The sequence below is a fragment of the Schizophyllum commune genome (assembly GCF_000143185.2).
Source record: "Schizophyllum commune H4-8 unplaced genomic scaffold SCHCOscaffold_10, whole genome shotgun sequence".
Classification (NCBI taxonomy): domain Eukaryota; kingdom Fungi; phylum Basidiomycota; class Agaricomycetes; order Agaricales; family Schizophyllaceae; genus Schizophyllum; species Schizophyllum commune.
In genome coordinates, this window is record NW_026089547.1 from 900,739 (window position 1) to 915,404 (window position 14,666).

Genomic DNA, 14,666 nt, shown 5'->3' on the forward strand with positions numbered 1-14,666 from the left:
GCCGTTCTTGTTAAGAAGTACAGACGCGGCATCACTGTCAGAAGGCCGCGACGTTCTTTCTCCTTACATCTCTTCTATCGGTATAATCGCGTGTTCGAGTCTCACGCAATGTGGTGTTGGGAAACCCGCTTCACGCAGTCAATGAATCCAATGAAGTGGGAAGTGATGATTACAAGTTATATCGTGAACCATAGGACGTATCGTGAATACAAACAGTGTTCTGTCTAGCCATCTAAACCCCATCCCCAAGTATATCAAACAATCGTAGAATAAGAAGAGCCTCTCATGGCGTGCATCAATCAGTACAACTGTACAAGATCAGTGAGGAAGCATACTTTTGCTGGCGTAAAGTAGTCGTGCCGGTCGTCGCGAGAACTCAGTTCGCCTTCTCCTCCACGGCCACCTTCGCGTCCTTCTCCCTCAGCGCCTCCTCCGCCCGCCTCGCCTTCTCGCGGATCGCCTCCTCCGTCGTCTCATCCGCGCTCAGGATCTTAACCTCCTTCGCCTCAATCGCGTTGTGCTGCGTGCCGAGGTAGAAGTTCGTCGTGTAGAAACCGGCGAGGATGGGCACAATCGAAAGTACAAGCGCGGCGATAAACAGCGGGCGGATGGAGTCGCCGTACGCTAGACGAACAAAGTCACGTTAGCATACCATAACACGCCACAGACCAGAACACATCGCACCCTTCACCACCAAATCGTGCGGCTCCGTGTCCCTCGCAATGATGATGCTCCCGAAGATATCCGCGATCTCCGTCGCATTGTGCGTGTCCCCGATGTACTTCGCCAGGTTCGCTGGTACGTTGTCGTTCCACACCGACGCAGAGATCGCTGAGCCAATGCCGCCGCCGATGCCAGTCCAGAGCGATAGGATCGCCGCCGCGAGAGCCATGTCCTGATGCGGGACGGAAGCTTGGACGGCAACCTGGGACCCAACGACAGAGAAAGAGCCGCCGAGGCAGGAGACGACCTGCGCCATGACGAGGACGACGGTGGAGGGGTTCTTGATAGCGTAAAGCTGGATGCCTTGGCCGCTGGAGAAGAGTCAGTCAAAAGGTATAAGATGAGAAGGAAACGAGGTACATGGCACGGATGCAGAGGCCAGACAACTGAAGGTACTTGTAGCGGTGGGTAACGCGCTGAATGGCGCCCGCGATGATGCCAAAGAAGCACAGCGTCAGCGTCTCGGTGTACGAGTAGTACGTGTATCCCGACAGCTGTGTATCATATCAGCACTGCTGCCCCTCAAGTCCACACCCGACTCACCGTCCAATCGTTCTTGATGATGTACACCCACGACAGGAAGTACGTGCCCGAGATATATCCCGACAGATAGTAGAAGAAATCGATAATGATCGAGCACACCAACGAGCGGTTGATAATCCGCTTCGGCATAATCGGATGGCTCGCGAACTTCCACTCCCAAAGGACGAGGACGATGAGCAGGACGCCACCGACGCAGAACATGGCGATTAATGACGGGTTCTTGAACCCCTTGGACGCGGTGGTGGAGAGCGTGAAGGGGATGAGGAGCATGGCGAAGACAGTGCCGATCAGGCAGAGGCCGAAGCCGTCGATGAGGCGCCAGTAGTGGAGAGCGAGGTGCAGCTTGGACGGCGATGCTTCATCGTCGCGGCCCTCCAGATGCTTGCGCTGCACATACCCGGAGGCGGCAACAGAGAGAGCTACATCAGATGTCAGTCGCGACCCCGAGAGAGCAACAACTTCACCACGTACCTCCCAACTTCTTCGCCTTGCGATCTCCCCAGAACAGCACCGCCAGCGCAGGTGTGATGCACACGGGAATCAAAATTGCGAACATGCCGAAGCCCCAGCGCCACCCATCCTTCGTATTCGCGGAGATGCCCGTCGTGATGTACGTCGAGATGAACTCGTTGATCAGCCATGGCGTTGAACCCAGCGCGCTCGTCACGAAGCTCCGCCACTGCAGGGAGGTGATATCGGCGACGAGAATGCCCGTGAGGAAGTCAAGGCCGGTGCTGCCGGGCGTGTAGATGACCTCGCCGGCGGCAACCGCGTTGACGCTGGTCGAAGAGGCGACGACGATGTAGCCGACGGTGTAAAGAAGGACGGAGAGCGCCAGAGCGGTCGGGCGCGACGTAAGGTCGGCAAGCTGGTAGAAAGCGCGTTAAGAACGAATGTAGGAAGTCTGCGGAAGACACGGACCTTGGCGAGGAAGGGTTTGGAGACGGCGGCGATGATCGCGGTCGCGACAGAGATCGTACCGATGAGTGTATGCCTGAGAACAAGAGTTAAGTCAACATATAAGAAGCAGCGCAAGGCGAACTCACTCCAGATACGACGACGTTGCGTACGACAGGTAGGTGTATGTCGTACCGGAGGACAACGTGTAGACGTAGAAAATGAGACCGATAGAGCTAGGAGGATGGTCAGCACGGCGGAATAAACACCCTAGACAAGACATACAGCCAAAGCCCCCACAGCGCCCATCCTTTGCCGAAGACGAGGTCTGCAGGTGGACATCAGGATCAACGATTCCTGCTTGTGTTGAGTAGATACGTACACAAGGCCTCGATCCGCGTAACACCCTCGTCCTGCTCGAGCAGCGACCTATCGCCGTCGTCCTTGCCTTCGTTGTTGACGGCGCCGTGCTTGCTCACGGTCGGCACCGTCACCTTCTCCTCGTCGTCAGCCGACTTGGGGTCGTCTGAGCTGGACCGCGAGCTCTGTCGCAGCACGTCGTCCGTGTGCGTGCGCTTGAAGGGCAAGCGCTGGAGGCCAACCATCTTGCTCGTAAAGGTAGCGTAAGTCGATTTGGTCTACGAACGGAACAGTCGACTCGGGAAGGACGTCGACAGTCGTGTGCTAGGAAGCTGCCGGCCTAGTGTACACACGAAGAGGGAGCTGAAAGGTGGCGTGCTATCAGATAACCGCCTGCGCTATCAGATAACTTTCCCACCTTTATATATATCGGGAAGATTTTGGCAATTCGTGGTTGATAGCAAATAATCGCTCGAACCTATGGATGATGGCCGCTTGCGGGAGCGCTGGAAAATAGAAGCGGTCGGGTTCCTGAGGATGGCTTCGGCTCGTGTGCACGCGAGGTATAGACGAGAGAGGGGGAAGAACGTCAGAAGAGGACGAACCAGGGCGACCTAACGCAGCGAAAAGCGCGAGGAAAATTGGCGGTTTGGCGATGGCAAGACAGCCCGATCGTGAAACGTGGGTCAAGGGACCCAATCGCATGATGTGGGCCGCATATGGAGGCCCAGAGTCCGAAGGCCAGTCCGTCCTCGCGCGTCGGAGGGCGCCGGGAACCATTGTGGAATGCTGCGCGCTCGGTGCCACACCGATCGCTTGGGTGCGGCCTTGATGCCTTGACGCACTCTTTTGGAGCGCGTAGACATCGGTGGAGGTATGTAGGGATCGGTGAGGTAGCGTACGGGGCCCTCGACGGACACCATGATGGCGGAAGTCTAAGAGAATAGGCTGGGCGTCTTCCATGCCTCCACTACTTGCTACGTTGTGACCGACCATCCAGGGCTTGTGACATCAGGCACGCCGCCAACCTTGATTACGATTAGATATGATTAGATTGTGGCGGGAGCAAAATGTCTTTATTCCAGTGCCTCAAAGTCCCGCACGCTTGCCGACTTTCCGACGTCCATGAATCTCCACCACTCGATCGCACGACTTTCGAGTCCGCGCAGGCCGTAGACAAGGTCGAGACCATGCGCGCCCCGGAACTCTGGCATTACAGTAGTATAAGCACATCGTCCTGTCCCTCTACAACGTGCGATTCCTGGAGTCTTCATCCCCACACTGGGCGCCGAAGTGCCCAAGAGGAGAAGCCGAATACATGTGGGCCTCGAGATACACAACTCGTTCTCGCAGTGACCTCGTCGTGTCCTGAGCTTGTAGCGGGCTGGCTGCAGTCTGAGAAGGATACCGATCATGACAAGGGAATGGTCGAGTCCGACCGCTTTAGTACATGCTTGCCAAGCTTCATGATATACAAGGCCTTCCTAACTAAGGTTATCGCCGTTCCTCGTGTACTGGTTCGACATAGACGTACTCAGGACGTAACATGACGAGCCCCGGCCTTCTCCCGAGTCCTTGATCGTCATCGATATCTACCTTCATCGTGATGGCCGATCTACTTCAAACCCTCACCGATGCCCAGGCTCGCATTGCTCAGCTCGGCCTGTATGTTTGCACTTGCACTCCACTGACCTCAGATGCTGATACTCACTCAGACACGACCACAATGCCCATGACGTCCGTATATCTTCCGCCTACTGTCAAGCACCCCACTGAACATTCTACTTCAGGTTCATGCCCTCTTGGCACAGGCCACCTCCCTCACCCACGCGCTCTCACGATTGGTCAACGGCCGCGCTCCTATTGCTTGCCTCCCCAACGAGATCTTGACCACGATCATCACCTACGCCGCCATCCACGATGCCAGCAGCCAAATCCAGCGCCGCACCGTGCGCGCCCTATCCTCCGTCTCCCAACACTGGCGTGACGTCTGCCTGAGCACACCCGCTCTGTGGACCTTCTTCCGCATCGACCGGCGCCGGCTCGACCCCGAGCGCCTCGAAGCGCACCTCGCGCGGTCCGTCAACGCGCCACTCCGCATCGAGCTCATCCTCAAGCTGCCGAAGACCTCTAACATAACCATTAACACCAAACCTCCCTCTTGCGCACACCCCGATGCCGTCTACCCCCTCCTCGCCCCTCACAGTGCCCGCATCCAAACCCTCCACCTTGAGACCGTCCACCCCACCGCCCTCCTCGAATGGCGCGCCACCTGCCTCGCGTACGCCTGCTCCTTCCCCGCTCTCCACTCCCTCACCGTCAACCCCGAGTACGCGCCAGCCATCTTCGAGCCCTTTTGGGTCAGCGACTCCGACTTGCCTCCAAATCCTACACCAAGCCCTATGGCTCTCCCCGCGCTCCGCAGCCTCCGCCTATATTCCTATGTCACCTGGCCGCCCGCACTCTTCACCAACCTCACCGCTCTCGAGCTGCACATCCACGCGCCCATGTTCCGCCCCGGGCTCTCCTTCTTGCTCGACGTTTTCGCCCTCAGCCCGGGGCTCGAGCGTATCCTGCTCGCGGACCACGGGCCCACAGTCGACGACACGGGCCCCATCGTCGAGGGCTATCCGAGACGGAGGGTCAGTTTACCCCGCCTGGAGACTCTGGATCTATACGACTGCCACACGCGGCTGATACTCGAGCATGTCGAAGTGCCCGAGAGCGCCGTAGTACGCTCTGTAGATCTCGAAGGCCGCGTCGAGCGTGCACTGCTGACCGGCCGCTCCGACAACGTGAACCACCCCAGCGACATCCTGGGCGACCTTCCCGAGGACGCGAGCGCGCTCGGCCCGCTCGTTGCCGCCCAATACGCCACCATAACCTGCGGCAGAGGCATGGTAGGCGTAGACATAGGCTCGCCCCAGCAGCAACCCTCCCACGACAGCAGTCGCGACACTCTGAACACAATCTCCTCTGGTGGCGGTGGCGGCCACATCTCCATGGGCGAGACGCGCCCCGCAGACCGGTGGCCCTTCTCCCCGATCGTGATGCTCGCGTTCACGGTCAATAACGTCGCCGCGCACCCGCACTTGCAAAACCTCAAGTCCGTGGTCGTAGGCTTGGAGCGCGGGGCAGATACTGTTCTCCTTCGAAGGGCGACTACTGCACCTGCTGTTGCGCTCACCATTGATCCCGCATCGTCCGCCACCGATTCCTCCGATCCAGCCGCGCCCGTCAGTTCAGCAGAAACTACACATGAGGAAGGGTCAGCCAATGCGCCAGTAGTCGACCTATCCAATCAGTCAGCAGTAGACCTCCCCACCCTCCTCGCCTACCACCCAGTCGCCACCATGCTCGAAACCTCCCTCCACGCTCTCCTCGCCGTGCCCCGCCTTCGGAGCTTGGGTACGAGTGGGCTGCCGGTCGACTTTGCTCTAACCGCGGTTGGGAGGAGGGGCTCGAGGTTGCGACATCTAACGCTGAAGGTGGATTTGCAGGAGGAATTGGAAATGGCTTACGGTGCAGGACAATGCGGTCTTGATATTGAGCCACAGACTGGTATCGACAAGGAGCACGTAGCGGCGCCAGTGTCCACCGAATCGGCACATGTGGCCACCGAATCGACGGGCGAGCTGAATACTGTCCAATCGACGAGCGAGTCAAGGACTGTCGAGCCTCCTCCGCCTGTCGAGCCTCTCCCGCCTGCCTGGCGCTGGCTTGTCCACGTACGCGACTTCGTTGGCGCGCGACTGCAGCCGGACGACAGTGGTAAAGCCCCGCATCGACTTCGATCGGTGACGGTGGAGGTCTTGACGGGCTCGAGCTTGCAGCCTTCCGCAAACATTGACGCACCGTCCCTCCACGCCGCCACCGTCCCTCGCCCCGCCATCGAGCGCACACTGCGCGAGATGCACGCGCTGGGGACACGCGGGATAATCAAGATGGTCGATGGCTCGGGGTGGGAGTTCGATACCAAATACCCTGATGGACGATGAGGAGGGGCCTTGTGGAATAGGAACGTAGACTTACATTGCCATCTTCTATATCACTAGTCGGACAAGCGCAGTGTTCCTCACGCTTGAACGCCTCATGTCAACTTGACGATGTTAGCCCTACCTGAAACAGCACAAAGGCGCGGCTTGGAAACCATAAATGAAAGGTCTGCAAGGCCGACCTTCACTTCGAAGTGCAGCATGGAGGTGTATCATGGGAAAAGGAAGTCAAAGCTCTTTCCCAAACTGTATGATAGCCTTGATAGCCGAAAGGCACAAGAAGCCATTGTTCTTTTGAGCCCGTAAATGGGAATGTTAAAGTTGCGGGGGCAATCGAGGAGTCCAGCGCAGCAAGAAGGCTACTGCAGCTCAAGTCAGCATGAGAAACAATGTGATATAGGTGTTCAAGATGGCAGCGGGAGCTGCGCATCCTACAGAGAATAAGCGAACGGATGAAGGACACAAGCAGGGCGCTAAGTCCGCGTTTGTGACCATTGAACATACGCCTTCACGTGGGCGTGACAAGGCGCGTTGAATGGGGCGTCCGCGCTTTGCCTGCATACCCCTTCGCAACGGCGGCTCTACTTATTAGTGCGATACTATCGCGTCCATTCTTTCACTTTTTGCCTTTCTCACCCGCCGCCGTTTCATGCTAGCCTGAAGCGCCATGCTCGACAAGGTCACCCTCGACGTTGTCATCCACATCCAGGCCTTCCTCTCCCCTCTGGATATCTTGCTCAGCCTAAGACAGGTGCGTAGCCATGCGATATGATATGACTGTCTACTGACAGACTGCTAGACATGCAAGCGACTATACCACGCCACTCACATTCGCACTGTGTGGCTGGAAGCAGCTCGTCGAACATGCGTTCAGAACTTTGTCTTCTTGCCCTCTTTCCCCATTGGCCGCATGTCCCAGTCCGAGCTCGAGCATCTTGCCACCTCCCCGGAGCGCTACCGGGCTATACTTGCGAGAGGTGCTGAAGAGGACTGTCTCGAGCCCTACGTCCGACGCACGCTGGTTCCCCGCCGCGTCGATCACTGTACCCACAAATTCCTGGAACTCATGCTCATCCCTGGTGGGCGCTATCTGTTTGCTTTGGCAAAAACTGCCGTCTACCTCTGGGACCTGGGTACAAATGCAAACAAGATGATTCTTCCGCGTCCCCTTGCAGTGAAGGCATTTGAGGAAACAGTCAACGACGACGTGTTCTGTGCAGGCGCTACGCCAATTGGTTCGAAGGTCCTATTTCTATTAGGCTACAGCGTCGAGTACGTAGCGTCCCCTCGTACATGCTCTTTTCGCTGACTGCCTCCGACAGGAACGGGGTGAAGCACGTTGCGTACGAGGTAGATCCCTGCGCTACCTCGCCGCAAATAGAGGAGATCGGTTCCCTGACAAGGAACCACTCTGACGTGCGCGTCGGTACCATTTACGACGGCAGACTTGCATTCTGGTCTGACGAAGGGAGTGAAGTTGGCTTATGGCATCTTCGCAGTGGTACCACCATAACCTGGGACGTGCCGAAGATTCAAGAGGTCAGCCCGCTTTCCCGGCTTTCTGATGTGTCGCTGAAATCCCCTAGATGATTTTCGTCGAAGATTCCGCGACGTGCTGCTGCGACGACCGCATCGACGTCTTCAATCTCAAGAAGCTACTGTCGCCGACCTCGAAGCCTGTCACTGAGCATTTTCCCGAGCTCACGCCAGTCCTATCCCATCCGCGCACCATCGATGTCGTCCAACGCATGTTCCGCTGGTACACGCAGGACCCGCACCTCATGTTCTTCGACACCTTGGACCTCAGCACGGATAAGAAGACCTTCTCGCGCTTCCGCCTTCAGCCCTCACCGCCCGGTGACGCCAACTTGCCGTCCTTCGTCCCCGTCTTCATCGAGTCCATCGACCTCACTTCCGAGATATGGAAGGCGCGCCTGGACCGCTCGTGCACAAACCTGAAGCTCCTCGAAGAGGACGTCTGCTTCGCGTGGACCAAGGGCGAGTACGAGCAGCTCGGCGTACACATGGGGCGGTCCTCGCCCGCCGATCGACCATCCTTCGCGACCCGGTTGCTCTCCGACGGGGAGGAGACCGAGGTCGAGGAGCCTCAGACGGATGCGAACGAGGACAACGTGGAAGACATCCCCGACTTTGACTTCTGTCCCGCCTCGGGCCGGCTGGCTTTGCTGACAGACGACTTCGAGATCACCATTCTTGACTATCTTATGCCGCCGACATGCTAGGCACATCAATCACAGGCTCAACTACACATACACTCGCATCTATCACGACCACGTACACTACACTTCTTGGCTGAACTAACGAGCACGGAATTATAATTGTTACTCATACCTCGCCGGCGACAGGTCTTGTGCTTCTCGCTACTACTCTACAGTATAGCGACCCACCTATTGTTTACGGATACAGCGTAGGCTTGTAATCCTTACTACGTCCAGATTGCTCTATTGACAACCCCCGGATTTTCGTGCAGCCCAGACGGGTGGCAGGCTGCGTAGCCACGAAACCATTGCTGGTGTACGCGCGGTGCCGAGGGACCTTGTGCTGACTCGCAGAGGGCAGGAGTCATGTCAACCGACAAGGTTTGCATCTAACTGTCAGCCCAAACATGACAGAGCAACATCGTGAAGACTCGAACGAGCTCGGGGCAAACGCTGTGTAACGGCAAAAGCCGAGATTCGACTTTGCAAGTCGAACCGAGAGCACGTGTCAGAATCCTTCCTTCCTCTCACTTGCTTGCCAAATCCATCGCGTGCAGGGCAGTCGAAACCACAATAAGAAGCGGATATGCATACCAAACTTCACTGTCTGTAATCCCTCGGGTCAGTGGCAGCTACGCTCGGCGCGTCAGGGTAACCGACGGAGCCTAGGGCTCGGCAAGTCATAAAGAGAACAATGCTCGCATCAACTCCATCGTCGCATATCGAGATGCGGGTGCCTTGCTTATTGTTCTCCCATCACGTCTTCCGGTCTATGGAACATCGTGCCGTACTTCCTGAGCGTGCTTCCTCGCTCAGCCCGAACTTCCAGAGATTTGGCTGAGTTTTGTAAGCGACGCCGACTGTAAATTTGAGGCCAGTGGTCCGCTGCTGGGTGGCATGGCGTCATTCGGAAATGGAGGTCGCATATGGCAACCGGTCAACAAGCACAGATCGCGACGCATGTCGCGTCGCGTCGCGCCTGATGAGCGCGATCGAAGGCATACTTCCCCTCCTGGTCGACAATGTTCGTACGTCCCGAGGGCCTAGTCACCTGTACGTCCTTGAGGTCGTTCTCCGCGCCAGTATAAACGCGACTATTGTTCTCAATTGTCTCGTTGCTTGCAAATACACGGAGCCATAATCGCGATTAGATTCGATCAGGCCGGCAACCGGCCACGATGCAATGTGCACCTGCCACGCGCCTTGGGGCGAGGGGATCGGTATATAAGCGGGCCCGGGAAGTATGCAATTCAAACCCTCCCGCCGCCCGCCCGCATCTCGACTCGACGACATGGATATGTTCAGCCCAGTCGTTGAGATCGACGTCGAGGACATCACGACCGTCGATGAGGAGCAGCAGCAGCAGCACAACAGCTCGGGATTCTACTGCGTCGTGGCATGACCGTCGCCACGGCCCCAAGGCGCGCAGTAGCGGCATCGACGCCCGAGTACTCACGATGACGACAGAAGACGCGGTCTCTGGTGCGTCTCCCTCCCCCCTCCTTCCCCCAGCTTTCCCCTCCTTACCGATTTTCTCTGCAGACCTCGCACGCATTGACGACTCTGACGACTCCACACCTATTCGTACGCACGCACGCGACGATCCGCTCTATGCATCGGGCTCCGCGCCCCCCTCCTTCACCGGGTTCCTATTCCCCCTCTCACCTTGGGCGGCGATAAATCCCTACTAGGCCCTGCATCGGGCGAAACGCCGCACCCTTCTGCGCCTCTCATCTTGCGCGCATAACTTATCTCTTTTCGTTCACACCCACCATTGTACACGTACACACACCCGCTCCCCTTCGTTCTCCCGTACACGTACACCAGAGATACCTGCTGGCGCACGAATAGTTTTGCGAACTTCGTTTTCGCGTTATGCTGCGAGCTTCTTGACTCGTACTTTTGTGGACATGAGTACCCTATGCCGTCGATCTTGCTATGCCTGCCTCTCTACGTACCTTACTTACGATACTCACCTACCTACCTCTGGACCTGTACTTGTAGTTTGTATGAGGTTGGGGATCGGTCGTAGTTACCGGGGTAGCTGTAGTTGCATCTGTCGGATGCGTCGCTGATGTTTTCGATGTTCTGTGGGCCCTCGCGCCGCTCCTCTCGCGAGGACGGCGTGTCAAGAAGGGGTTTCATGCAATTTACTTTGCATTTTTGGGCCCAATACTCGGTGTGCAGCAAGAAAACGAAGTCAAGCCACAGCTCAAGAACCTCATCAATGACAAGATACAGCTTCGTATTCGTCTCCTGCAATAAGATACAACGAGACCCAACAGTCTACCTAAATTACACGCAGAATACATACGAACGCGGTCGATAAACATACGGGAAAGCTGGGTGATAATTACACACTACTATAAGGTGGCAGTCCTCGAGACTGGGAAGATATGCAAGAAAGCCGAACAGTGCAAAGTGAGCCGATACTGTCCAAGTCGAAGCGTGATGGGCAAGGCTAATATATATGATGAGGTAGCGCAAGACAGAGACGAAAGAATCAGGAATAGAGAATAAGAGTCAAAATACGAGGCGCAAGGTTCATTGGCGCGAGCCCGCGAGCCGAGGGTGCTTCGCCGAAGGTGACGAGGCACGCAAGGCTGCAGGTGCAGTAACGGGAGGCGGAGCGACGAATGCCGTTGGCGATTTCCTCTCGGGCGCGCCCCAGGAGTTGCGGTTCAAACTATAGATGCTCCGCTGCTTGCGCATCCCCGCACGGCCAGCCGCACGAATCTCTGCATTCCCTTCGCGGTCCGCGCTCGACGCTGTCGTCGACGCCTCGGTCGTAAGAGTGAAGAGAGACGAGCACGGGCTGCCAGGGTCGGAAGAGTCAGAGGATTCCGCCGTAACCGGCGTCCAGACCTGCATGTCTTCCAGCGTCCGATGCGAGGGTGGCAGCGTCAGCGGGAACGCTGTCAGGTATCCATCTGGCATTCGAGGTGACGGGCTAGGTGCCGCTGGCGGAGAGGCTGCAGTGGGCGCATTTCCGAGCTGCTCCTTGCGTGTTTGCCATGTGTGAAGGTTCGCCGCGCACTGAGCACGGTAAGGCTCCATCTCTGCAAGTCAGGACGATCAGGGCTTCATTCGCACGTACAAGAGGACGACTACTCACCTGGTATGGCTTCTACCATCAACTGTATTAAGGGCATTGCAAAATTACTGATAAAGAATATTTGAGAATTCGCCTCAGCGAGCGGTGACCCGGCCGTCTGAACGGTAGTCGGCAGCTCCAGGTACTGTTCCAAATGCGCCTGCGAGGTCCATTCCATCATTAGGGCACTAGCCCAGTGTTGAGATACTGTATAAGGTCGTGACTGGGTAAACGTCAGGCGGGTGTCGCATCAGGAAGCGGGAGACGACATACAGGATTGCTGATATCAGCGCATTTCATTATAGCCTGGCACACTAATGTCTGCCGCCGAGGGCAAGCCTTGGGATTCGCCACAAGCGCGGCAAAGTTCTTCATGAACTCGGCATGCACGCTCATGTCCGTGGCCATGACGGTCTCCCACAGTAGACGCCGTATCCGCGTGCCGTCCGTAGGGTGGTCAAGTAATACGCCGAGCCCATGCTGGCGCATCACACGAAGCAGCAACTGGCAGTGCATATGCTCCAGCGCCGACTTGCCGTCAAACACGACAGAGAGCGGTGTTTGTGCGTTTTTCTGCGATATGTGATTAGTCGCGAGCGTCACAAATGAGTATCACCCGAGTACCATGAAGACGTTCGTAAAGCCCGGATGTCCAACGTCATGGCCTATGGCGGCCACGTATAGTACGAACAACTCTCGAAGGCCGAGGCAACCGATAACCCCAGGGTTCGCAGGTGGTGTCCACAAGCGATCGGTTTCGTACAGTATGGTCACGGGAGGAACCATACGAGCAGACTCCAGGAAGGAATATGTAGCCTGAAGAACGTCGAGGGCGTGCATGAAGTTGTGGTAGGAGTTTTCAAGCCGGTAGATCTGCCGTAGGTGGAAAATGAAGGGCGTAATCTGGGCTGGGGGAACGGTCAGCTTGACTGTGGCGCCCACACGACTTGAACGTACCCATGGATATCCCAGTTGCCTCCTCCATACCAGAAACTCGAAAGAGAGCCTCGAAAAGCAGCGAGGTGCATGCCAAAAGATGTTCTTCAGGTAAGAGGTGCGGCTCGAAGTGCCATCGCGAGAGGGAGTCGATGAGGGAGGCGCGGGTGCTGCTCTCGAGATCCGTGGGTATGCTATACAGCATCAGCACCAGAACATGCAAAAACAATGCGCCCACATACTACTCCGCATGGTGCTCGTTCACCGTCTTAAGCGTCTCCATATACATGTCCCCGAGGGATTCGGCGAAGAGCGTCCTGGATCCGAACAGCATCAGTGCCGCGTGTGGTAGGCAGAAACGGGGGACGCACTGTAGTTCACCGTCATCACCGACCCAGCCTGCGCCCTGTCCATTACTGCTCGTGCACGCCAGGTGCAAGCCGCCGACATCCTGGGGAAGTATGAGCGTCGCGCGGGGGCGCATCGCGACGGAAACATACCGCGCTGCGGCGACGAAGTTGGCGGCTGCTGCTGCCGTCGCTTGCACCGGTCCCGAGGGGGCACATAGGTCTTGACAGATGGCGGTCAGAGAAGAGATAGGCTTTCGGCGAGGACGGCAAGTATGAATTCCCTTGGCACACTCGACGAGCGGGCGATCAGCACGATGTCCACGCGACCGGCAGTGCCACACGACACGAGCCACGAGCGCCGGACAGTTTTCATCCCCGCCCACGTGGTCCGCCTTCTCCCGGATTTTCCCAGGTGTGATAGCGGTTCCAGCACGGCCTTTTGAATTTCAAGACGTACAGAGCACAGCTCATAGGCATGTTTGTTTACTCGCTATGTATGTCGAAATACGGAAACAATGCAGTGAGGCCGCACAGCGAGGTCCTCCTTGAATTCGAACCGTGGGAAGATCTTGTGCCTCTCGCGTGCAACGGTCGCGTGAGCTCGCGTGCGTCGGCTTGGCATTTTCCGCAAACATGAGCAAATCAACACTTGTCCTCGTTAGCCCTTAACTCATTCAACTCGACTTACTCACGATATGTGCATCGCATCGGTCGTGTGTAGGCATGTTCCGCACATGTCTACCTCCTTGGGCCCTCCCTCTCATCGATGGCTCACTGGCTGGCGAGCAGCTATTCTCGACGACTTGCAATGCGCGCAACGTTCGTGAAACAATGCAAGCGGGCCACTCCTAGCCGACCATCCCCTTGACACTTCTTCATACATTGACAGAACGGAGTCTTTGGAGGCCCCGACCCTGCATGTTGACCGCTGACCCTGTGATACACGTCGAGTCCATCACTGGCCTTCTCCCGCGCGCGTACCCTTACGTCCGCTCTGCCACGATCCACTCCCCTCGCCAACTGCGCACTCTCCCCCGCCCAGCACGCCCTCCGCGGACGCGTCAACGACGCGCCCACGCGCCCGACAGATGTTACGGCAGCTGACGGCCTCTCGTGGTTGTCCAGATACCACCAGACCGGACCGAACAAGGTTCGTCCAATGATAAGCTGTACCACCGACGGACGATCTACAATAGCTCAGGCGCCCTGGGCTCGATGCCCACCGACCTACTGGTCTCATGTGCATGCTTGACCGCTTCGTCCGTATGCCTTTGCCCCGAACTCCTCAATGGCCTTTCCCTCCCTCTAATCGCCCCCACACACCTCGCGGGCGGAAATTTATGTCCTCAGAAGTCCGTCCTGCTCACACTCCCCGTGCCTCCCTTCATATCTGGCACGATCTGTCCCCGCCCTGGCGCGTCTTGACCTCTCCCGCGCGTCTGCGCAAACTATAGACCTCACGATCGCTCTATCGCGTTGGGTTGACGTTAGAGCTTGTGCTGTTCGTCGCTCGTCCACCCGAGACTATCGCCGCTGCCTGCAGGGCGCG

The 14,666-nt window shown here is 57.3% G+C and overlaps 6 protein-coding genes across 6 annotated transcripts; 4 read left to right on the forward strand and 2 right to left on the reverse strand.

Moving 5' to 3' along the window:
* Window positions 1–182: 182 nt before the first annotated feature.
* Window positions 183–3,095, reverse strand: SCHCODRAFT_02636748 (uncharacterized protein). The gene is made up of 11 exons (XM_050345931.1): window positions 2,942–3,095; window positions 2,546–2,886; window positions 2,449–2,491; window positions 2,313–2,399; window positions 2,188–2,260; window positions 1,738–2,134; window positions 1,267–1,685; window positions 1,084–1,217; window positions 856–1,034; window positions 685–795; window positions 183–624 (listed from the first exon to the last, which is right to left on the reverse strand). Exons 2-11 carry the CDS (start codon window positions 2,766–2,768, stop codon window positions 377–379), a joined length of 1,914 nt encoding a protein of 637 aa, XP_050198493.1. The 5' UTR covers window positions 2,769–2,886; window positions 2,942–3,095; the 3' UTR covers window positions 183–376.
* A 1,032-nt stretch (window positions 3,096–4,127) lies between these two features.
* SCHCODRAFT_02691791 (uncharacterized protein) lies at window positions 4,128–6,698 on the forward strand (the record flags this gene model as incomplete). Its single annotated transcript, XM_003028959.2, has 3 exons — window positions 4,128–4,188; window positions 4,239–4,260; window positions 4,314–6,698. Coding segments are annotated over 3 exons (2,291 nt in total), but the record flags the coding sequence as incomplete, so codon positions are not given.
* Window positions 6,699–7,070: 372 nt separating this feature from the next.
* Window positions 7,071–9,082, forward strand: SCHCODRAFT_02551213 (uncharacterized protein). The gene is made up of 4 exons (XM_003028958.2): window positions 7,071–7,269; window positions 7,318–7,790; window positions 7,841–8,057; window positions 8,105–9,082. The coding sequence occupies exons 1-4, from the start codon at window positions 7,186–7,188 to the stop codon at window positions 8,759–8,761; spliced, it is 1,431 nt and encodes a 476-aa protein (XP_003029004.1). The 5' UTR covers window positions 7,071–7,185; the 3' UTR covers window positions 8,762–9,082.
* A 576-nt stretch (window positions 9,083–9,658) lies between these two features.
* On the forward strand, window positions 9,659–10,910 carry SCHCODRAFT_02636758 (uncharacterized protein). Its single transcript, XM_003028957.2, has 2 exons — window positions 9,659–10,219; window positions 10,280–10,910. The coding sequence occupies exons 1-2, from the start codon at window positions 9,916–9,918 to the stop codon at window positions 10,426–10,428; spliced, it is 453 nt and encodes a 150-aa protein (XP_003029003.2). The 5' UTR covers window positions 9,659–9,915; the 3' UTR covers window positions 10,429–10,910.
* A 55-nt stretch (window positions 10,911–10,965) lies between these two features.
* SCHCODRAFT_02636760 (HD-domain/PDEase-like protein) lies at window positions 10,966–13,437 on the reverse strand. The gene is made up of 8 exons (XM_003028649.2): window positions 13,268–13,437; window positions 13,139–13,218; window positions 13,010–13,084; window positions 12,789–12,961; window positions 12,456–12,739; window positions 12,105–12,404; window positions 11,853–12,054; window positions 10,966–11,796 (listed from the first exon to the last, which is right to left on the reverse strand). The coding sequence occupies exons 1-8, from the start codon at window positions 13,331–13,333 to the stop codon at window positions 11,282–11,284; spliced, it is 1,695 nt and encodes a 564-aa protein (XP_003028695.1). The 5' UTR covers window positions 13,334–13,437; the 3' UTR covers window positions 10,966–11,281.
* Window positions 13,438–14,355: 918 nt separating this feature from the next.
* SCHCODRAFT_02587527 (uncharacterized protein) lies at window positions 14,356–14,571 on the forward strand (the record flags this gene model as incomplete). Its single annotated transcript, XM_050343965.1, has 1 exon — window positions 14,356–14,571. The coding sequence occupies one exon, from the start codon at window positions 14,356–14,358 to the stop codon at window positions 14,569–14,571; it is 216 nt and encodes a 71-aa protein (XP_050198494.1).
* Between the last annotated feature and the right edge of the window lie 95 nt (window positions 14,572–14,666).